Source organism: Callorhinus ursinus, unplaced genomic scaffold, assembly GCF_003265705.2.
Source record: "Callorhinus ursinus isolate GAN/ISIS: 27379988/994484 unplaced genomic scaffold, GSC_fseal_2.0 scaffold25, whole genome shotgun sequence".
NCBI classification, from domain to species: Eukaryota; Metazoa; Chordata; class Mammalia; order Carnivora; family Otariidae; genus Callorhinus; species Callorhinus ursinus.
The window spans coordinates 21,253,769-21,277,845 of NW_027397087.1; the positions used below are offsets into that span (position 1 = coordinate 21,253,769).

The 24,077-nt window shown below is 34.7% G+C and overlaps 2 protein-coding genes and 1 non-coding gene across 10 annotated transcripts in view; 2 read left to right on the top strand and 1 right to left on the bottom strand.

Moving 5' to 3' along the window:
- The window catches only part of PIGB (phosphatidylinositol glycan anchor biosynthesis class B), a 37,272-nt gene extending 14,962 nt beyond the window's left edge, over nt 1-22,310 (top strand). For all 3 annotated transcript variants that reach the window (XM_073877038.1, XM_073877039.1, XM_073877040.1), the window contains exons 6-12: nt 3,376-3,516; nt 10,199-10,250; nt 11,342-11,553; nt 12,175-12,239; nt 19,104-19,317; nt 21,239-21,419; nt 21,943-22,310. In XM_073877038.1, the coding sequence (XP_073733139.1) occupies nt 3,376-3,516; nt 10,199-10,250; nt 11,342-11,553; nt 12,175-12,239; nt 19,104-19,317; nt 21,239-21,419; nt 21,943-22,080 (1,003 nt within the window). In that variant the 3' untranslated portion in view covers nt 22,081-22,310. The remainder of the gene's footprint in view (nt 1-3,375; nt 3,517-10,198; nt 10,251-11,341; nt 11,554-12,174; nt 12,240-19,103; nt 19,318-21,238; nt 21,420-21,942) is intronic.
- LOC112833520 (U6 spliceosomal RNA) lies at nt 4,018-4,123 on the top strand. The gene has a single exon (XR_003210667.1). It is a non-coding gene; the product is annotated as a U6 spliceosomal RNA (small nuclear RNA).
- CCPG1 (cell cycle progression 1) overlaps nt 4,826-24,077 on the bottom strand; it is a 56,438-nt gene continuing 37,186 nt past the window's right edge. For 4 of the 6 annotated variants that reach the window (XM_073877033.1, XM_025884533.2, XM_073877034.1 and 1 more), the window contains one exon: nt 22,301-23,061. In XM_073877033.1, coding sequence (XP_073733134.1) covers nt 22,872-23,061 — 190 coding nt within the window. In that variant the 3' untranslated portion in view covers nt 22,301-22,871. Of the gene's footprint in view, nt 4,948-5,568; nt 5,636-22,300; nt 23,062-24,077 lie in introns of those variants that run through there. The other 2 variants (XM_073877035.1, XM_073877036.1) reach the window with 2 other exon arrangements.

Below are 24,077 nucleotides of genomic sequence, written 5' to 3' on the forward strand. Positions count from 1 at the left end.
AATAACAAGTATTGGCTTGGATGTGGAGAAAAAGTAACCCTCATGCACTATTCGTAGGAATGTAAATTTGTGCAGCTACTGTGAATAACAGTACAGAAGTTCCTCCAAAAATTAAAAATAGAAATACCATATATATGATCCAGCAATTCCATGTCTGGGTATTTATCCAAAGAAAATGCAAACAGTAATACGAACTCCTATGTTTACTGCAGCATTATTTACAATAGGCAAGATACAGAAGCAACCTAAGTATCCATCGAAAGATGAACAGATAAAGAAGGTTTGGCATACACACACACACACACACGCACACACACACACACACACACACACACACTGGACTATTACTTGGGCCATAAAAAGAATGAAATCTTGCCATTTGCAACAACATGGATGGACCTAGAGGGTATTAGTGAGATAAGTCAGATGGAGAAAGATAAATACTATACAATTTCACTTAAAAGTGGAATCCAAAAAACAAAACAAATGAATAAACTTAACAGAAACAGACTCACAAATACAGGGAACAAACTGATGGTTGCCAGATGGGAGGATGGATGGGTTGGATGGGGAGAACAGATGAAGGGGTTTATGCGGTACAAACTACCATTTATAAAATAAGTCATGAGGATATAAAGTATAGGATTGGGAATACAGTCAGTAATGTTGTAATAACTCCGTATGGTAACAGATAACTACCCTTTTTGTGGTGAGCATTTTGTAATGTATATGAATGTCAAGTCACTATATTGTACCCTTGAAACTAAAAACAATACTGTATATATCAACTATACTTCACTTGTAAAAAGTAAGTTAAAGAAAATATGTGGACCAGATTTGGGCTTATATAAACTGGGGAAGCAAATACCAAGCAAATGGAACCACCAATATGAGCAAAAACACAGAGCTGTAAAAGGGCTTCATTTTGTTGTGGGCAGGTTGTCCATCCTACCACACACGTGGTCGGAAGCATGGGAGAAGGGAAGAATAAGGGATGATGCTGGAATGGGACTTTGCCCTTCTCCAGAATTTGGACTTTATTCTGTAGGTTGAAGGGAACCATTGCAGGCTTTTGAAAGCATGACATAATCAAATCTGATTTAGAAAGAATTCTCTTGCAGTACCAGTATTTAGGATATAATGAGGGAGAAAGCCAGAATTTGGTCTAGTTGAGAAGCTACTATCCATTCTTCCTATATAAAAAGATTGTTGGGAGAATCAAATCCCAATAAGATCATTTCTGCATTAGACTCCTGACTGCAAAAATAGGCATTCACTTAAGTTTACTTATATGATGAGAGCTTTATTATAAGGCTGAAAGTAAATATAAGGAAAAGAGGGAGCTTGTGGCCAGGCCTGGAAGAAAATTATAGAATATCTCAGCCACATAAATGAAATTGAATGAATTATGGCAGTTTTGAGGAAAAGTCTGTTCTGTTGTTCCTTTATAGCCCAGCCTGTGAATCTGTTTTGTCTAATTTTAAGGCTTAGCTAGTCTCCATTTCTGTCCTCACTACCAATTGTCCAGCTTTCTCTATCTCGCATTCAATTTGATCAAATCTGATTAGGTCTATTAAATGTCATTATCCCTATAGTTTCACGCTGGCCAGACTTAAGACTGGCTGCCTGGGTTCAAGAAGAGAGGGTCATGTAGCACAGGCGACTGCTGTAAAAGCATTCTTCCCCGATAAGCATGACAGGTACTATTCCTGGCTTTAGAATATACGACATTTTGCAAACTCCTTTAAAAATGCAAATTTTATAAATGAAAGTTTTCTTTAAGGATGGACTGAGAATATCTAAGCATTGATTTCTGTAAAATGGTAACAGTAAAACATCTCTCAGAATTAAATGAGAACCTATATAAAGTGTATAGCGCAGGGCCTCTTACAAAGTAAATGCTCAGTAAGTGTTGTTAATGACAATGATATTAACTAAAGGAATATTTGGGGGGCAATACAAAAAAAAGAAGACAGCAACTATGAAAATATTCCAGACAAGTGACAGGGCTTAATGTAAAATGATGGGAATGGGAAGGAAACAAGGTGGATGTGTGGGGTGAGATGCTGCTATTTAAGGGACTCTCAAATTTTAAGACTGAGAAACTGAGTGATGCTATTAAATATTAGACACTGAACAGGTTTCAGGGAAGGTTTTGGGCTCATTTCAGGTGCTTTGATTTTGAGTGCCAATAGAGATCTATGTAGAAATATTCAGAAAAGAGTAAGATATCCAAGTCTGAAAGTTTGGAGTGAGGTCAGGACTGGAAGTATACACTTGGGTGTCCTCTCAGTAGTTTGACTATAGCAGAAGTAGCAATTAGGATGCGTGCAAATCAAACCAACCTATGAATGTGTTTTATTTCACCTGCATAAGTGTTTTTGTTTTTGTTTTTTGAAGAAACTACTTGGCAAAGTTTTAAAATTGGGAGATCTTACATAAAATCTGGGTTTCTAGTTTATGAGAGGCCCAGCCATTTTGGGCCAAGATTCCTTCATGACAATATCAGAGCCTCCCCACGGTCTACATCACTCATTTTTATTACTTATGTGGTCTCTGTAAGCATTTGAATTTGAAATCCCTGCTCTTACATCCTCACCAACGTTAGAAATTTCTCTATAGCTCCTAATTAGTTAATAGATATATAATGGTACCAAAAAGTTTTATTTTCCTTGCTTTCAATTTTTAGCAGGGCTAACACTATTTCCATGTGATAATCTATTGTCTGTAGTCCTCATGATTAAATTATTATAGTCTTCTTTAGTTATTTATTGAGAGAAGTCCTAATAGTAAAAATCCACATTTCTATCCATGATCTTAGAGGTTTGTATGGTAGGCTTTTTATCAATTATACATATAGATCTTTCATTTGGATAAGATTAGCACTTACTTTCAAAACAAAATTGTATGTACTAGGAAGCCCAACATTGCCTAAGTAATCCTAATATTTCCTTAAATGCATTTATTCTTTTTTTCTTAGAGAATTGTTTTGTGTAATTTTCTTATCTCTTTAGGAGAGACTTGATAATTTTTCCATCAGGAAAGCAATTGGCAGAGTTGTATGGCCAAAAGTTAAGTTAGTATACCTTTTTGGCAAAACAAGACCAACATTAAGACACAGAATAAGTTCTGAATTTAAAATACTAGAATTGGGATATTAGAGCTGAAAAAGACGTTAGACATTCCCTCTTTTTATGGAGGAGAAAAATTAAGAGTCAAAAAGTATAAGTAACTTACCCAACTTCACATAGCTATTTATACCAAAAGGAAAATGCTCCCATTTAAAAAAAAAAAAGTTGTATCACAGCATAAATAGTAGATAACTTCTACACTCATTTCCTAGTTGTCTTGACAATACATTTTCTTCACTTATAGTGTCAAGTACTTGTCCCTGGTGGCACTTGCCTTCATAATTCGTCCCACAGCTATCATTCCATGGATACCTTTGGTCTTCAGACATTTCTGGCAAGAACAGAAAAAGCTTGATCTTATTCTGCATCAGTTTTTACCTATAGGGTAAGTATGGCTACAATCCATCTATTAATGTCCAGAACCTATAAATTATAGATTGTGAACAAGATTTTACATTTCATAGTCAATTATTATATCTTCTAATGTCAATGAGAATTATCAGACTAAGGAAACAATATTTCCAAATTTATATTTTGTATTTTTATATTTATGATTATTAACTATAATTATTTTAATTTGCATAAATGGGGATCTTTGGAACTTTTCTCACTTAGAACTTTTCTATACTTCATTTCCTATTTCTCAAGTACATTTTAGAAATACTTGATTCTTTTACATTTGTATAAGGCTTTATAATTCATAATGTGTATTTATATATTACCTCATGACTTTCACAATTCTTGGATCTAGACAATGTAGGTATTTTTAGTTGTAGTAAGGAAAGGGGTGGGTGGGTGGAGGGCACTCGATGAAATTAAACATGCGTTAGCCAGAGTCATTGGGTTGGTTGCTTTGATGGAACTGGTATTGAAACCCATGTCTTCTGTGCTCAATTCAATAGCATATATATTAAAATTGGGACAATACAAAGATTAGCATGGCCCCTGTGCAAAAAAACGAAACCAAACCAAAACAAAAACCCATGTCTTCTAATTTTGAGCTCCTAGGATCATACTTATCCCAAGTATCTAGTAGAGTATCCAAAACAGTTATTTATTGAAGGGCTGAATGCATTCTGATTCTTAGAACAGTAATCTTTTTAATATACTAGTATTCACTCTGTATGAGTATTTTTGGTTAGGAATTAAAAAGGGCTAAATCATCTTCTGCCAAGTTGCCACTGTTGTCATTTCTCAGATTTATTAACATTATTTTTAATGTATTATTCATTCAGCAAATATTTGTTTAACCCTAGTATGTGCCAGGTACTGTTCCAGATGCTGGAGATATAGCAACTTAACAAAGTCCCTGCCTTCATGAAGTTTATATTCTAGTGGGAGAAGAGAGAGAACTAAAAACATAGGAGTAATATATATCTGTCAAGTGATAAATGCTATAGGGAAAAATGAGAGATAAGGATAGAATTTTGTAGGGTAACTAGGAAAGACTGTCATGATAAGGTAACATTGGAGCCAAAACCTAAAGGATTTGAGACAATAAGGAAAGAATATTCCAGGCAAAGAGACCAGCAAGTGCAAAGACCTTGACATAAAGGTGTATTTGGCATATTCAAGGAACAGCAAGGAGACTGGTATGGCTAAAGGAGAGTGAACTTGGGAGAATATGATAATGAGGTCAGAGAGATAGCAAGGGCTCAGATTATGTAGGCTTTTACACAGGGAGATAAAGAGCCTTTTTTTTCATTGCAATACAATGTATAGTTTATTCATTCAACAAACATTTAGCCTGCTTTGTATCAAGCAGTTGATGATTCAGAAGTGAGTAAGATGCAGTGTCTATTCCCGAGGTCAAAATCTGTAGGGGGCGAGAAAGAGATACAACAGTAATTCTTGATTAGCAATATAGAGTGTTCTAAGTAGTTATATAGCAAAATGTTGTAGAACAGATAATTAAAAAAAAGTCTAATTCTGCTTGCAGGGGAGACATTAATAGAAGGTTTATAAAGTAGATGATGTTTTAAATAATATCAAAAGTGAACAGGAGTTTGCCAGACCTAGGGAATCAGCATGCTTCAACCTGTAAAGGCCTGGGAAGGAGCCTATTCATATAAATCAAAATGCTTGTCTTGTTTATTTTGAAGGGAAATATACGAAAACAAATGAGATAATGTATGTGAAAATACTTTGAAATTGTACAGTTCATAACAAATATGATTCACCGTCCTAATTAGTCTTATACTCTCAAGTGTTGGTGTACTGAGTTGGCCCCAGCCAACAGCCTTTTATGTATTAAACACCCTTTAAAAATAACCAGTTGCAGGCACCTGTGGCTCATTAGTAGAGCATGCAACTTGATCTCAGGGTCGTGAGTTCAAGCTTCGTGTTGGGGGTAGAGTTTATTTTAAAAAAACACAAAATTCATCTATCACCCCACTTTACATGTGAGGCATTGGCAGTTCAGAGAAGGAAATGATACCTGCAAGGTCTTTGGGCTGGTTAGGGTCAGAACTGGGACTGGAACACCAAATCTCTAGCACCTAGGACTATTTATTTAAAAAGAAAGAAAAAAAAAAGAAAAAAAAAATTAAAACAGTAGCATATCCAGACAGGAAAAGTATCTCTAAATATAGAGAAAAATCTTGCATTAGTCTTAGGAAAATTTCCAATATGTATGGACCTACTTCTCTTTGCCTTTTACATGACCTTGAGAATTTGGGACATCATTTTGTCATTCATTCTGTAAAATCAAACATAATTCAGTTGCCTTTCAGCTGCCACATTCTCACCAACTATTAGCAAGACAAAACAAAGTACAGGACATCGTTATAGATCTTACAGGCATTCAGGAGATAAGAAGAGGATATTATGGACAACTTTTGCTAATAAATTTGACAACTTAGATGAAATGGACAAATTCCTAGAAAAATACAACTTACCAAAACTGACAAAAGAGGAAATAGTAAATATGAATAGTACTATATATATTAAAGTTAATTTGTAATTAAGGACTTTAAACAAAGAAACACCAAGCTCAGACGGCTTCACTGGTGAATGCTACCATATGTTTAAGGAAGAAGAAACATCAATCCGCATAAACTTTCCACAGAATAGAAAAAGAATAACATTTCCCAACTCTTTTAATGAAGATACCATACCCTTGATCCCAAAATCTGACAAGGACGTTACAAGAAAAGTCAATTATAAATCAGTATCTCTCATGACTATGAATGCAAAATTCTTAAACAAATCTTACCAAATTGAATCTAGCAATATAATTAAAAAAGAGTGGGGTGCCTGGGTGGCTCAGTTGATTAAGCATCTGACTCTTGATTTCAGCTTGGGTCATGAAATCAGGGTCATGAGATAGGCCCCGTGCTGGGTGTGGAGCCTGCTTATGATTCTCTCCCTTTCCCTCTGCCCCTCCCTTCCCCCCTACTTGCACATACGCGCTCTCTCTCTCTTTAAAAAAAAAAAAAAAAAAAAAAAATAAATATATATATATATATATATATATATATATACATACACACATACATCATAACCAAGATTGGTTTTAGTTCAGGAATGTGAAGTAGGTTTAGTATTTTAAAATCAATCAGTATGATTCATGACATAACAGAATAAAGGAGAAAATTCATAGGACAATCTTAATAGACACAGAAAAGCCACATGATAAAAACCTACTCATGATGGGAGAGGAGGGAACAACCATTAGAAAATGTGTAATAGAAGGGGATTTCACTAATATGACAAAGATTTCTAGAAAATGTTATAGCAAAATCATACTAAGTATTGAAGCACTGAAATCCTTTTCCCTGTGATCACGGAAGATACATGGATGCTCATTATTTCCCCTGCTGTTTAACAATATATGTCCTAGCTAGTGCAGTAAGGCAAGAAAAACAAATGGTTGGAAAGGAAGAAAGAAAACTATATGTGATTGTATGTAGAAAATCCAAAAGCATCTAGAGGTAAACTGTTAGGATTAGTAAATAAATTCAGCATGTTCACTAAACACAAGGTGAATATACAAATATTGATTTCATTTGGATACTAAAACTGGTGCGTAAAAGTTTGAGGAATAACAGGATATTTATACAGTCTCAAAGTGTCTCCCCATAAAATATTAATTACAAAGGATAAAATAATAATTTTACGGTGGAAAAACTTGACAGACATTTCCTTAATCAAGGGATCAAAGTTCAGGGGTGCCTGGCTGGCTCAGTTGGCAGAGCATGCAACGCTCGATCTCAGTGTTGTGGGTTCAAACCCCACATCGGGTAGAGATTACTTAAAAATAAAATCTTTTTAAAATAAATAATTTTAAAAAGAAAAAGGGATCAAAGTTAACATTGCCAGTAATTGGACAGACCACTATCATGAGACACCTGATCAAAAGCAGAGAAAACACCCTGTCACTTCTATGGTATTACTGCTGTAATGCATAACCTGAATCTATTCATGAAAAAACATCAGACAAACCCAAATTGAGGTACAATCTAGAAAATAACTGACCTGTATTCTTCAAAGATGCCAGTCATGAATGACAAGGAAAGATTAAGGAAATATTCTAGATTAAAGGAGACTACAGAGATAGAACAAGTGAACACAACAAATAATCAGCGTTGTTTTTTTTCTTTGTATAAAGGACATTATTGGGACAATTGGTAGAATCTGAACAAGGTATAAATTAGATAGCCATAAAAATTTAATATTTCATGGTTCTGATTATTTGTGATTTATGTAAGAGAATTTTTTTAGGAAATACCCACTGAAGTATAGAGATAAAGGTGAATGATGTCTGCAACTTATTAAACAGTTCAGAAAAAAATACAAATTTAAAAAGAAAGAATAAGATAAAGCAAATATGGTAAAATGTTAACATTTGGGGAATCTAGGTGAAGGATTTATGGGAATTCTTTATACTATCCTTGCAACTTTTCTCAGTCAGAAATTATGTCAAAATAAAAAATTAAAAGGAAAACAAATACCATTTATGGTGGCATCAAAAAACATCAGATGTCTATGAATAAAATAAAGATATATGAGAACTCTACCCAGGAAGCTATAAAACATTATTGGGAGAAACTAATGAAGACCTAAATAAATGGAAGAGTATATCACGTTCATGGATGAAAGATTCAATATTTTAGATATATCAGCTCTCCCCAAACTGTGATCTGCATATTCAGTGCAGACCAATTAAAGCCCAGTACGGGGCGTGTATGTGTATGAACTGATAAAGCTGATTTTAAATTTTTAAGTGGACCAATATTAACTAAAAGAATCATAGAGAAAGAAATGTTGGATGACTTACACTACTAGATATTAAGACTTATTACAAAGTTACAGTAATTAAGACAACTCAGAATCAGTGCAAGGTAAAACAAATAGACTGGTGGGACACAATAGTCCAGCAATAGACTCAGACATAAAGTCACTCATTTCTGGTAACAGTGATAAGGCAGTACAGTAGAGAAAGGATAGTCTTTTCAATAAATATATAATTATCTGGATATCCATATGGGAGGAAAAATTAATATTGATCCCTACTTGCCACCATAAACAAAAAAATAAATAAAAATCCAGGACATTATAGATCTTAAGGTAAAAGAGTTGCACTTCTTCAAGATATGATAGAATATCTTCATGACCTCGAGGCAGGCAAAGCTTTCTTAAATAAAATGTAGTAAGTATTAACTATAAAGGAAAAGATAAATACATTTGAATACATTAAAATTCAAGACTTTTGTTCATCAGATTCACCATTAAGAGTGAAAAAGCAAGCCACAGACCAGAAGATATTTGCAGTACAAAACACAACACCAAGAAAAACCGTCTATCAATTATATACAGAACTTGTACAAATCTGTAAGAAAAAGATAATAGAAAATTGATTAAAAGACCTGAACAGGTACTTCAAAAGATATTTAAATGGCCAAGAAGTATAAAGATACTCACCTCATTAGTCACCAAGGAAATGTAAATTAAAACCACCATGACATTCTAGTATACATCCACCCAAATGCCTGAAAGGATATAGAGCCTTTATATATTCCTGTGGGAATATAAATTGATACAACCACTTTGGAAAACTGTAAGAATTTACTAAAGCTAATTGCACTTACACCCTGGGGCCCAGTAATTCAATCCTAGGTATATACTCAGCAGAAATGTACATACATATATATGGGAAACAAAAGGCGCATAAAACAATGTTCATAGAATTTTTCATAATAGCTTAAAAAAAGGAAAGCAGTGTCCATCAACAGAATACACTGGGGCATATTAATTCAGTGGACTAGAATATAGTATTATAAATGAACTACTGCAATGTACAAAAAAGTGGTTAAGTCTCACAAACATGATTGAAGGAAACTGTACATGAGTACTACAGAGTAATTTCATTTTTTTAAAATTCAGTAAAAAGCAAAACATCTACACTATCAGAAGTCAGGATAATGGTCACCTTTAGGAAGGGAGTGGAGATTGGTTGGAAAGATAGAAGAGCTTTTTGAAGTGCTGCTAATGCTCTGTAATAAAAGGACTATGGCATCCATGTTAGATGCCCATCTTACTCTCTCTTTGCTGACCTACCCTGGGGAATGCCAGTCTCAGGAGGTCATCTTTAAAAAAAAAAAAGGTCTCTTTTGGGAGACTGAGCCCTGCCAACAGCCATGTTGAGTGAGCTTGGAAGCAGATTTCCCAACTAGCACCAGTCAAGCCTTCAGATGAAACTGTAGCCCCAGCCAACATTTTGACAGTTCATGAGAGGCTTTGACCCAGAGACACCCAGCTAAGCTCCACTTGGATTACTGACCCACAGAATGATGAGATAATAAATGTTCATAGTTTTAAGTTGCCAATGTTTAGGGTAATTTGTTGTGCAGCAATAGATAATGCAGTGTTTATTACTTTTAGAAACTTTCCTTAAATACAGCATCTGTCAGTGAAAGATCTTTCAACGTGTAAATCCATATTCAGTTGGCAAAATTGTAAGGCATTTTTAAACTGACTTTTGATGCCAAGCATTTGCAAAGCCATATGCCAGTATTGGATTTTCAGTAAGTTCAGAATGTTAATCACCCTTCTGTTTTGTTTTTCAGATTTGTCAATTTGAGTTTGTCTCTTATAATTGATCGTATTTTTTTTGGTCAAGTAAGTAAAAATATATTAAGCTAACAGCTATTTTTAATCTAACCATTTATTACACATTTATTACACTAAAAACTCAACCTGACCTATTAATCCTGTGAATATTTTGGAATGCAGGCAAATCACTTTTTAAAAAATTGTATGGGATACATTAAAAAAAAACTGTTGGCATATGCCTTTCATTCTATTTGCTGTGTTTTCTATAAAACAGAATTGTATATTCATAGTTGAAGTTAAAAGGAGTCCATTTTATGGCATTTTTGTCAAGTTTGTACAATTTAGTCAGGTTTGTAACAAAGGTTAAATTTTTAATTTAATTGACCTCAAATCATTCAGAATTTCAAATCAATCAGAATACTCTCTTCAGGCATTTGATTTGACATTTTAATGTCATGACTGTTGGTAATGGCCGTTGGTTGTTTTTAAGTTCACTGATTTTAAGTAAGTTAGGGGCTCTGGAATCAGATTGCCAGAATTTGAAACCTAGTACCTTCATTATTAGCTATGTGACCTTGGATAAGTTATGTGCCTTTCTTGCCAGTTTCCTTAACTGGAAATAACTGTGGTACCTGTTTCATAAGGTTGAAGGATTAAATGAGATAATGCATGTAAATGCTTACAATAGTGCATGGCAGAAATGAGCACTTACTGTTAACTGCTGTTGTTGCTGTTATTATCTGCTTTGTGCAACAATTCAAAAGGTAGTGTTCTCAAGGCTTTATTTTAATGTGTGATATATAAGGTACTAAAGTTTTTAATATGGGTAACACACATACTCATATAAAAACTATTTTTGAGGATCTTCTTTCTCTCTTACTGCTTGTAAAACTTACATTGTCAAAATACATACAAACGTTTATTCATGTTTTCTTGAATTACAGAAACCTAGTTTTTTACAAATTAACAGAACACATTAAAACGTAGAACATTAAAATGAATAAAGAATGATTTAATGTGGTTATTAATCAAAATTATTAATATAAAGTATTGTTTGGTTTTTAGACTTCATTCAAGATTCTGCCAAATTCCCTAATGCCAAAGATTCATACTTGGCACTAATACATTTCTATTTCTTTTTCCATCAACTATGCCAGTGGACCCTGGTTCAGTATAACTTCTTGAAATTCAATGTGCTTCAGAATTTGGGAACATTTTATGGTTCTCATCCATGGCACTGGTACTTCAGTCAAGGATTTCCAGCTGTTTTGGGGACTCACTTACCCTTCTTTATTCATGGCTGCTTTCTGGCCCCAAGGAGGTACCGAATACTTTTGGTAACTGTGCTGTGGACACTGCTAGTTTATAGGTAAGATTTTATTTGTTCAAATAATTGTTTTTTTAATGTTACCAAGAATTTAAATTCTTCAGAAAGTAAACTGTTTTTCTGGACATGTATTAACTCTTATGATTTGTTAGTGGGGAGTATTTAGCAGACAGAAAAGGTAATAATTGTGCTGATGCTCAGAATGAATACTTCTGATATGTATAGTTTGCTTGACAAGGATTACATTCAATTTTTAAGGAGTTGAAAAAATTTTATTTGCTTTTAAAAACTAAAACTACCAAAATTTTAAGTATTGAAGGATGAGAAATTATATTTTTAAATGAAAATATATATATTATATAATATATAATATATATATAATAAGTATCTTTATTCCAAATTTGAGTAATAGGACTTAATTGGATTGGTAACAGAAATCTTTTTTAGAATGTAGTTGTACTTTAGAATCTCACTTTGACATCAAATATTAGGATTACTTTTAACACATCATCACCGTATAACTAAAAAATAATGAGATTGCATCCTGAAGCATGAAATTCAGTCTCAGTATTTAGAAAAACAGATTGCTATTATATTTCATTTTTAAATATATTTATTTCTCAAACTGTCATGTAATTCTCTTAATATCTTTTTTTGTTATAGCATGTTGAGCCACAAAGAATTCAGATTTATCTATCCAGTTTTACCATTTTGTATGGTGTTTTGTGGTAAGTATTTTTATTTAATATAGAAAAAATTGTATTTATGTAGAAATAGTTAAAACAATAAATTTTCCTGAAACACTAAAATATTTGTTTTCAACTAAGCTAAATGAAAATGCTTCTTAATTACAAGTTATAATACTATAATACTATATATATTATATATATATATAATACTATAATAATTCCTTTTGCAGCCTAAATATACTTTTTCCTATGTCCTATAATGTGATATAAAAACATAAGGACTTAATATCCAAAGGACCTTTGGGTGGTGGTGTTTCTGGCTAGTAGGAATCTTCCATGCTAAAGTAATGGAATATGTCTATTTTAGAATAGCATTTTAAGTTTATGATTAAACTATGAAATTCTTCATTCCACAAGTGAAAAGTATATAGCTGTTGAAACTACTTTTTAATGCTTCTTCATACACATGTAACCCTTTAAGACTCACTCTAATGCATATGCAATTTTTAAAGTGACCCACACCTCTGATTTTATTTTTGGCCTTTTCTCCAATTTTCCACTAGGTCTTTTGCGGTAATTTTTTTACATGTGATTTCTACAAAGCCTTATAGTACTCAACTCTGGAAAATGTGAATTTTTACATTGGTTGGTTTGGAAAAACTATGAACTGAAACTTTATTAACTTCAGGTTTAATCCAGACTAAATGACTTGGCTTCCCTCAAATATTAATCACTAAAAAAAAAAAAATCACTGGACTGGGGAGGGAAGAAATAAGTATACAACTGAGACTTGGAGGCTGGGAAAAACTAGGGGGTTAATGATATCAAACTTTTGACTTAAAAAACAAACAACTCACTGAGTTAAGCAGTCACCTTTGACCAAGTATACATCATCTCCTACAGATCTCAGATATACTCTCTTCAGTTGAGATACGAACATAATTTATATATATATAAACACATATATAATTTCTATATATACACATGTAATTTTATATGTATATATACACACAGACATCTAAATATTTGATACATCTGAAGTGTTGAAACCAAAGTTCATTTGAGTCATTATAGTCTCACTTCATATATAGATGCAGGCACAAAATAGAGGCATCTAACAGCTATGTGGCAAGTCTTAAGAATAGTGGGCCCATTCACCAGAGCAAATCTGCAAATCTGTTCATAAATCACTATTCAGATTTAAAATTTTTCTTTACAGCCACTTGAGTTGGAGTTATAATTAAATCAAGTCTGGTTTCTGCCCAGATGTGTTGCTATACTGGAAGTCAAATATTTGTGTATGTTGTTTGGTTAGTTTAGGAGCTTGGTTTCATTCCATTTTTATAATTTGAGGTTTTCTAGCATTCCATTTCTGTGCTGTGTGTTTACAGAATGTTTTAGAGAAAGACTGGGTTGTCTGAATTCTCATTCCCAGTCCAAAAGAATGAATCTTTTAAGTGGCAGGTTCTTGATAACCTGTTTCCAATCTCAAAGATTGAGATAAAATGCTGATGAGGGTTGAAGAGGATCCCCTTCTAATGAACAAGAATCAGCCTTTGTTCCATCCTCTGTCCACTCAGAAGGATCCCTAAAGGACTGGGAACTAGCAAATCCCCTCATCTTCTCAGCGGATGTGATCCCTCCTTTGGACACATCTACCTAAGGTCCTTGAATTGGACCTGAAGATTCTATTCCTAGGAGACTTGTATTCCCACTAAGAGTCAGTAGTGAGCTCACCTGACATTAGTCTTTGGATGTTCAGGAACAATGTCAGACAAGAGTTCTCTTCGGAGTTGTTTTAAATGGCCCAGTTTGTGTCTTTTCTAATTACATGAATTATACTGTACCTCAAATCTGTTTTTATTCTTTTATGACCTATTTTAACCTGATTTTTATATAAACACAACTCTATCAGCAAATTCTGTGTAACCGCCACCTTAAAACTCAGTGGCTTAAAACTTACTATGTCTGTAGTTGGCTCACTGTCACTTCCGCCACATTCTTTTGGTCAAAGCAAGTCGCAAAGCCAAGCCAGATTCAAAAGATGAGAAACTTCAGGCTCAGCTAGGGATTAGGCACATGAAGAGGGATAATTGCAGCCATTTTTTCAATCTACAGTAACTTCTCTTGCCTAATTTGAATTTCCCTCAGTTCTATCCAGAATAGGACTAACTCTGGAAAACATACCTTCTGTAACTGGCTCTGATCCTTAGTGAACTGTATAACCTTGTACCTTGGTTTCCTTATCTGTAAAAGCAAGGTGCCGGTGGTCTAGTAACATTGAAATTTTTAATTGAACCTCTGTCATTTGTTGATGAGGTTTCCGACACCTGCTACTAATTCTAGGTTGGGTATCTGCTTCATCTGCTTTAACCACAGTGGCCAACAGACTTGATTGTCTCTGTTTCTCCATATGCTAATTGTTTTTATCAAAACTGCACATGCATGTTGTTTCAAAAGCCATTCCATAAGTTTTAAAAAACAATGGTTCCCAGCCCTCCCTCCCAATTCCCCTCTTCAGAGGCACTTATGCTCTTTCAGGTGGTTATTTTGATAATTTATCTCTTTACATAAAATGCTAATAATGCCCTTAAACATCTTTGTTTTTGGCATTACTTAGGACTTATATGAAAATAGCTTTATTTCCTTAGCAAAGTAGCAACATAAAATTCTTCCTGATACCTCTGTGCCCAGTATTCTCCTTATTGTTCTTAATTACGTCTCTCTTTCCCAGGCCCATTCACCTGTATGTTCCATCACAGAATTAAACCACTTTTTGTTTTTTTCATGTAAACACTGAATTTAAGTTAACTGAACAGCTTTCCCAGAGAAACATCTCTGATTGGTAGAACTTGGTAGAGATCTTTTTCGTGGGCTTTTAGATTGGGTTTTCTATTGTCTTGTCAAAACAAGGGTGCATCCTTCCTACCCCTTTGTTTGATGGGATCAGTAATGAATGGTCCCTGACTTTCTCATCCCCTCCATTCCAATGAACCTTACCTTGGTAAGAAGGAATTCATCAGTCCTTGCAGAACAATAGATTGTAACACAAAGTATCCAAAACTTAAAAAGTAACTGTGTGTATCAAGATAAATCATATGATGGTTAGGAGATAAGGCTGAATAAAGAAGGAACCAGCTCATGCAGGGCCTTATATACTCAAGTTTTTAGATTTTATCCTGGAGAGTAGTCAGCTGGGACATAATGGATTTAAAACTGTAACAGTGGTTTGATGATAGTGATTGGATAAGAACCCAGTGTGTTTATTATAAACTCATGGTACAAAAAGAAAAAACCCTATAGTGTCATTCTCTAATCATCTAGCTCCATTTCCCAGAGATAACTATCAGTCTTATAAATTCTTACAACTTCCTCTTTTATGTATCTTTTTGTTGGCATAGATAACAGGAGCAAATTAAAAATTCTGGAATGTTATTTAGCATTGAGTTAGAAAGAGTTACTATGGTAGCATGCCCTTATTCACTACTCACTTTCCACAATTTTAGTAACCTGTGCCAACCACGATCCAGAAGCAGATGATCCCCTTTCTGACCTATCCTCAGGTCAGTAGTAGCCTAACACTACATCACAATGCCTACATCATTTACCATACTTCATATCACATAGGTATTTTACCATCTCATATCACAAGGAAGATGGCTACAGTATAAGAAATTTTGTGACCACATTCATGCAACTTTTATTACAGTATACTGTTACAGTTGTATTTTACTATTAGTTGTTATTATTAATCTCTTGCCATGCCTAATTTGTAAGTTAAACTTCATCATAGGTATATATAGGAAAGAGTATAGGGACGCCTGAGTGGCTCAGTCGTTAAGCTTCTGCCTTTGGCTCAGGTCATGATCCCAGGGTCCTGGGATTGAGCCCCGCATCAGGTTCCCTGCTTGGCGGGAAGCCTGCTTCTCCCTCTCCCGTGCCCGCCTGCTTGTGTTCTTTCTCTCAGTCTCTGTCAAATAAATAAATATTAAAAAAACAACAACAACAGAGTATAGCGTTCTGTACTACTGGCAGTTTTAGGCATCCCTAGGGGTCTTGGAATGTATCCCCCACAGAGAAGGGGGGACTACTGTATGTGAAATGAAGGAATGAATTTAGATTCGGACAAGTAGTCACCCGTGTTCATACTAAGTCTTTATTCTCATGGAAATTAAGAGAGGCTGAAAGATTTCTCTAAGTGGTTTACAGAAGAAAGCTTGTGTTCGCAGAATCTTCAGTAATTGGGAGAGGGGTCTCACATTTCAGGTTATATAATGCTTACATTACATTGTGCTGACTATCCCATTCTGAAGCAAGCTCATTTTAGGGTGGATCCTTTCAGTGAGTACTCCATTATTATTTGTACGTACAGTTACATAGACTTACTAGACAGCAGCTACTAGGATCTTGTTACCTTTTTTTAAATACTGAAGAAATCATACTGCTTCCCTGTAAGAAAACTGAATCCTAAGCTTCTCTTGTGGTGCAGACTAGAACTGTAACTGTTAATTTTTAACAACTCCAGTTTCTGAAATCCCCTTGAGAATGTTCAATGTCAGATAGTTTGAAAACCCTGGGAATATTCAAATCCAGGTCTGTTCAGCTGTTCCTTCTTTCCTTCTCTTCCCAACATTTTCTGTATATTTTTTCCCAAATAATAGGGAGATTCAGTTCTCTCTGAAAGGATCCATCCTAATATCACAACAAAGACAATATGAAATATAAGCATTAGCTGACTTATGACTCTTCTCCGTACTAAAGCAGCTGGAAATACAAGCACATTTTCTTCCAACATTCTACCCAAAATGCCATTTTTACAGCATTCACCACCATGCACTCCAGTTTTAGATCAGTCACCATACCATTGTATCCCTAATGCCCGTTTTTCGAAAAGCTTTCAAGGAACATTTAGTGAGTGAACAGACTGTTGATGAGTGAACATTTCACACATGTCCAAGTTACACTTCATTTGAATATTCCTGAGGGCAAGTTGTCTTCTATAGTGCTTGCCAGGATAGGCTTTAATGTAGCTTTTTGCAATCTGAGGCCACAGGGTATATTTGGGGATTTCTTCCTGTCTACTCAAGAAAGCACAGCTTTTAAGCTTGCTGGTCTATTAGTTCTGTGACTGGATATTACAAATAAGAGAACTTCTGGAATTCTATTTCCATTCTAATAAAGCTAATTCTAGTTCTCAAACTTTTAGTAGGTTCCTCATTTTGCTACTGCAAACATAAATTTATATATATATTTTAAATGTAAGTTTAGTTTTCTTGATCTTCCTACATTTATCACACTACTTTTTAGAATGTGTTTTGGCTAATCAGCTACTTCAAGTAGTAGTAAGCGAGAGGGATGTGTGATATTCCAACAAATGAATAGAATGAACTATAGGTAATGTTATCTAAAACATTTCCTGGAGGAACGAAATTGAGCATGTAAGATTTCTTAGCCAAATTTGGTTCAGCTATCAAGTGGCAGGTTTCAGATGTCTTGGAATAGATGAAATATTTTATTATTTTCAATAGCTAAATTTTCAATTATTATATATTATTTATATACAATATATTTTTATAATCTTCAAAACAGTGAAGACAGATCAAAGAGCTGTAAAGGCACCATACCTAATTAAGATACATTTAAGTGTACAACAAAAGGTATCCAGTTTTTCCTAAACTGAATGTTCATACTGTCTTTTTAATTTACGACAATGGTAAGTTGAAAGAATGAGTGTCTTCAGTTAATGTGAAGTACTAGATGTGATTCAAGTAAATTACAGGTCTTAATTTACTCCTGTTTTTGAAACAGTCCCTCCTAGGCCAACTTTATGTTTAGTGTCCTTAAACGGGAACAGTTCAAAATTAATTTTATTCATGTTCAATTATTTTCAGTGATTGAACCAAGCTAAGACAGCTGATAGCAGTCAGTTAGGTGATGATCATGGAAAACAGTACCTTGGCCCCAGTGGGAATTAGTGCTAAAACTTCAGGCAGGCCACAGACTGGATCCTGGATACTCAAATTCCAAAAGAACAATTATCTGGAGACAGTACATGTGGAGTATGAACAAACGTCAAGTTCATTAATAAGCTTATTCTTTTCCAATGCAAAGGGCTGCTTTTTATGGGTATTTTCAACAGATCCTTATTTGCTCATTATCAGTGACTACTGCAGGGGAGGAGGACTATGGGAAGGGGGCGGGAACTTTTACTTTTCAATTACTCTATTTGTTCTGCTTGTTTTTTTTTTTTGCCACATGCAAGAATTACTTTTACAAATTAAAAAAGAAATTGTTCAGCATCTCCAAATTGCCCAACACTGTAGTGAAAGACAAGACATGCTTCTTTCAGAAATGGTGGCATGGCTAACTACTGAAAATCTCTCAGTGGTGTATTTTTCTAAGAGGACACTCTGCCACACTTCCTCCAGAATTATGGAGACTTATATGTACACCATCCATTGCTAGTGCTTGGGAGATTAAAGAGAAGAGACAGATAAATGAACTACTATGTACCAGGACAAGCACGGGATGTTAAGTTTTTTCTAATACTTGGAAAAGTTACTGTTATCCCATTTGCAGATTGGGAAAGTAACGCTCAGCAAAGTAAAGAAAGCAACCTGTGCCAGAGTTAGAATTCAAATTTGGGTTTGTTGGACTCCCTCGCCATTCTTTTTCCACTATCCTTCTTTTTTCTAGAAAAAGGTAAAGACCTGAGGACAATGACAGTGAATGGTTAGAGAAATTATAAAGATACCTATTGCTTATTTCTTGTTTCTCCATGACACCATTTCAGTTTGTGCTACTTCCATTAAAGATTACAAATGTATTTGCAGTTAACATTTACTTAGCTATCCTAAAACAAGAATGCCAGTATTATGGTTCAACATGTTTATCTTCCTACAGGGTACTCACTAAACCACCTGAAAACGTGGAAGAAACCAGCTCTCAGTTTTCTGTTTTTATCGAATATGTTCCTCGCCCTCTATACTGGTTTAGTTCATCAACGGGGTACTCTTGATGTCATGACTTATATTCAAGAACTCTGTTACAATAATCCCAATAAATCTCCAGCTTCAGTATTTATAATGATGCCTTGCCACTCTACTCCTTATTATAGGTAATAAAAGTTGTTCCACTATATGCTATTAAGAAAATGAAACAAACTACTTTAAAATTCCTTTCAGGTTCCTGAGTTTAATTGATAACTGATCAAATGACTAAGAAATCTGAAACTTCTATCCATACATATCCACTGAATTTTAAAAGCCATTTGAAGTATGTCAATAAAAATCATATACCACTTTTAAATAAACTTTAAAAATGTGAATGACTTACATTTAAATGATCTGCTTTAAATGTAATACAAAATATTTTATAGGTTATTTGAAGGTAACCATATTAAAAGAAATTATCATTGAGCTTACTACAAATCTTTGTAATATATCTTCTATTTTTAAAATTTTTTATTAATCTCAAAACACTAGATTCTACTCCACATTTACTGCTGGACCACTGCCCTGGTCTTAAACCAGTCTTTTTTGAATCTCTCTTTATATTAGTTGTTTTACCTATAAAAATTAGGAAATTCAATTAGATGATATTCTAATGCTTGAATTAAGTATTTCTGAGAAATATAATACTAAAACTGCCTTAACTATGCAGGACGTTTAAAAAGAAATCCATCTGGTCCTATGCTTCCATGCTTCCAATTACCTAACAACAGTACAAGGGTAAAGCAAACTGCTTTCCTTGAAAAAGTTCTACGTCTACTTAACCTGGCTTTAAACAGTCTGAAGTTAATTTTCCATGTGCACATTCAATTAACTGAATATCAAAGCTGTTATAATTTTAAGATAAGTAGAGTTTTGCAAAAGCGTTAAATTAACTGAATCATTAATGCTAATCATTAATACACACTTTGGAAAGTTGGGACTGCCTAGCAAAAGCCACAGGTTAGATGTCAGACCCAAATATCCCTTCAAATTGAGGTTCAACTACTATATAAAAAAGACTAGAGCTGAGAGCGGGACGCTCACTCTCCCTCCACGCTCACATTAGCAGTAACATGGCAGAGAACAGGAATTCTAGAGGCATGAAGATGCTTTCCGTACATGGCTGTATAGTTGATGTCTCCGCTTTGAGTAGTTCATCAAGTTCTCATCTTATATTTTTCAAACTGCACAATGGAGCAAAAACAATCTCTAATGCCTACTTTGGAGTAGAAAGCTTACAGCTGTTTTCTCAGCTTGTTTGGGTTTTCTCCCTGAATAAGACCTTCCTCTCCTAAATTATACAAGTCGTCAAGTGTTAGGTCCTTTGTAAATTTACTTTGTATGCAGTTCATAGATAACATAAACCTCTATCACGTGTGTATTTTTCCTTCGGCAGTTATAAACATGGCTTTTGCAGGGCCCAAGTAACTAAGTTGTTGTAATTCATCAGTCCATCTTTTTTACTGCAGTCTAGTCTTTCTGTGCCACAATAAAACCATTACTTATTTGGATTTGAATCAGTGAACATATGCTATTACTCAATCTATTTATATAAATATAGAACAACAACAAAACCCACACAGGAACAACTTTTCAAAGATGTGATCCATCCCCTTTTAGAGCAGAAAGGGAAGAAAGCAAGAATCCTTTCTGGTTCATGAAGTTTTCTACCTTGCCAATTAAGCCTATGGAGAATTATTCTCATTAATAAGTCACCCACTTCAGGCCTTTCCTGGAAAAGCATACTAAGGTTGGAGAATACGGGGTCTCCCACACTGCTGACTTCCTATCCCACCTTGAAATGGAGTTTCATGCATTAGTTTGGACTTGAAGGTTATGCTGCTGCTGCGCAGGCACGTGGTCTAAGAATCCTATCATACATCTTTGAGAAAACTACATTAAAGGCTTGCTTCTTAACCTTAATGGGACCCAGTTTAGATTCAGACTTCACATTTTGTTATGTGAACATGATAAATTGTGAGAGTAATTGGAAAACTTTCACCATTTTAACTTCATGTAACTATAATGGTAACTTTCTCTTTACAGCCATGTCCACTACCCACTTCCAATGAGATTTCTCCAATGTCCCCCAGATCTGACTGGAAAAAGTCAGTACCTTGATGAAGCAGATATATTCTATCTGAATCCCTTAAACTGGCTAGATAAAGAGTTTCACAATGATTCAACATTGCCTACTCACTTGATCATCTTCAGCATTTTAGAGGAGGTAAGGAAACATGAAAAAGGGGAAAACTATTTCACCTCCAGTTTAGCACTCAGGTAAACAGACAACATAACTTTTTTATGGTCCCTTTCAAGCCCCGTATTTTGTAATTTGGTTATTTTCCCTGGTCAAAATCCATCCCAGTTCTATAACTACCAAGATATATATGTTACTTACCATGAGTTCATTCTTTTATTAAGAAACTATATTGCTATATGGCACAGTTGGTTAAGTGTCTAATTCTTGGTTTTGGCTCAGGTCGTGATCTCGCGGTTATCTCAGTCATGAGATTGAGCCCCGTGTCGGGCCCCGTGCTCAGTGCAGAGTCAGCTTGAGATTTTCTCTCCCTCTGCCCCTCCCCACCCACTTGTGCTCTCTCTCACTCTCTAAAATTAACTGATTAAAAAGAAACTATAGTTTTATTAAGAAAAAAGTGGTAGAGGCACAAATCAGGTCATTCTAAAATTCTTGAAACAGTACTCAGAAAATGTAGCCTTTATTTACTTAAACATTTATTTACTTCTAGGAAATAAGTGCTTTCCTAATTTCAAGCAACTATGAGAGAACTGCTGTGTTCTTCCACACTCACTTGCCAGAAGGTCAAACTGGAAGTCACATATATGTCTATGAACGGAAATTAAACGGGACACTCAACAGAAGATGAAATTCTGAACTGTGTTTAAATCTTTCCTAAAGAAATAGACATTGCTGGGTACAGACATTCAGATGCTGCATAAATATGCCTGTAAACACTGGGTAAGATTTGTGGAACTAGCAAAAAACCACTGAACTGCTTTACCAAATATCACTACTGAGGAAATGTATGAAAAATATCACAAAGTATAAAATATATTAATACAAATGCCAGATTTTAAATAAAGACCTTTAGTTTTCCTCATGGTGTAGTTTTATTGTTTCTTCCACAATATTCAGATGTGCAAGAAATTTCACAAGAGAACAAGTCAGCAAGCTCATAAGAAGGCAGCAAATTCTTCACAAGTCAACGGGCTCTTGAACCCACAAAAAGACAAGAAGCAAGTGTAAGATTATAAAATGTTAAAGATGAAATTCCATCACAATGTTCTTTTTTCAAGCTCTACTGCAAATTTAACATAAATATCAGTGTTAATTACACTTTGTCATATGATTTGAGCTTGCTTTAAGCTCATACGCTGAAAGGAAGACTCATTTCATGCACAAAATCTGTTGCATGCCTGGCTTCCTTGAAACTACAGTTGAACATTTCCAGTGCCAAAAAAAAATTCAGCAAAGCTAAACTACAAGGAAAATGCAAGTTAGTAAGCTTTTGCTTGATGCTTCTGAATAACAGTCATCAAACTGATACTTAGAAATGATAGACATTATCTTGAAATTTCATTTTAGTTTCAACACCAAACATTGTAGAAAGCATCCATGTTTCTGTTACCGTTTTCTAATTGAAATTAATCATGATGATCAGTATTTAGGGTCAAAAGGTAACTGCCCCAATTCTATTTCAAGATTTGCCATGTGTCTTCCATTAGTGCGACCATATTTATGCCATTTACCTTCCCTTTTATAAGGTTGTGGCTGAGGGTGCTTCTGCTCTTGTTTTCGATGCCTGGAGTTTTCAATATTTACCATACGTTGCTTTTTATCTGGTCGACTGAAAGCAGTAAACACATTTTTCATCTATGTTAGAGTTAAATTTAAACAAGAAACAATTTTAATGTTTTTTTCTCCATTAATCTATTATCTGAACACTCTGAAAAAGGATGTTAAATTAATCTGAAGTATAATCCTAACACAACCATACCAAAAAGATTCAGTATTATAATTTTATCCTACAGAAAAAATAGACAAATATACTATAGTGGCAAAAAAGGGAAATACTCAACAGATTAAATAGAAATGTGACAATAAAATAATGAGATGTGTTTCCATTATTTCTCTTCTCATTCAAAATCAATCCCTCCCCATTGGCTTCACCCCTCAGCTGGAATATGTATATATCTCTTACAAACTAAAGAAAGTCTCTTTTTCTTTTTGCTCTCCTACAGCCACAGCTAAGGTTCATAAAGAAGGTTTATTTCTACTGCTTTCCTCAAACTCCGTATGATCAGGCTGCTTCTGTCACTGCCTCACTGAAACAGTCCATAATGCCATTCATGGCCACCCAATTCCCCAACCAAGAAATCCAGTCTCTTGTTTAATGTTTAAAGCATTTGACACACTTATATATTCTTTTCACTTGAGATGATCTTTGGATTTTCTTGCCATCACACTCTGGTATTCTCAGCCTTCTTTCTCTATAACCCCATAGGTGTTAGTGTGCCCCAGCAGTCTGATAAAACACCCCCAGCCTAGACGATCTATACGTGCGTGCGCGCGCGCGCGCGCGCGCACACACACACACACACACACACACACACACACACACAGTCTGGGCTAGAAAGAGTCCTGTAACTAATGGCCAACTAATTCTTTACACTTGGCTGTCAATAGGTACCTACAAGCACAATTCTCTTTTCCAATTCCCCTTACCCAAAACATCTGGTATCCCTTATCTTAGTGATGCCGGTATCCAACTAATGACCCAACCCTGAAATCTGCAATTGTTTCTTTCTACTTTTCTTTCACAAGAAATACCACCAATTTTACTTATTATATATTATTCAAATC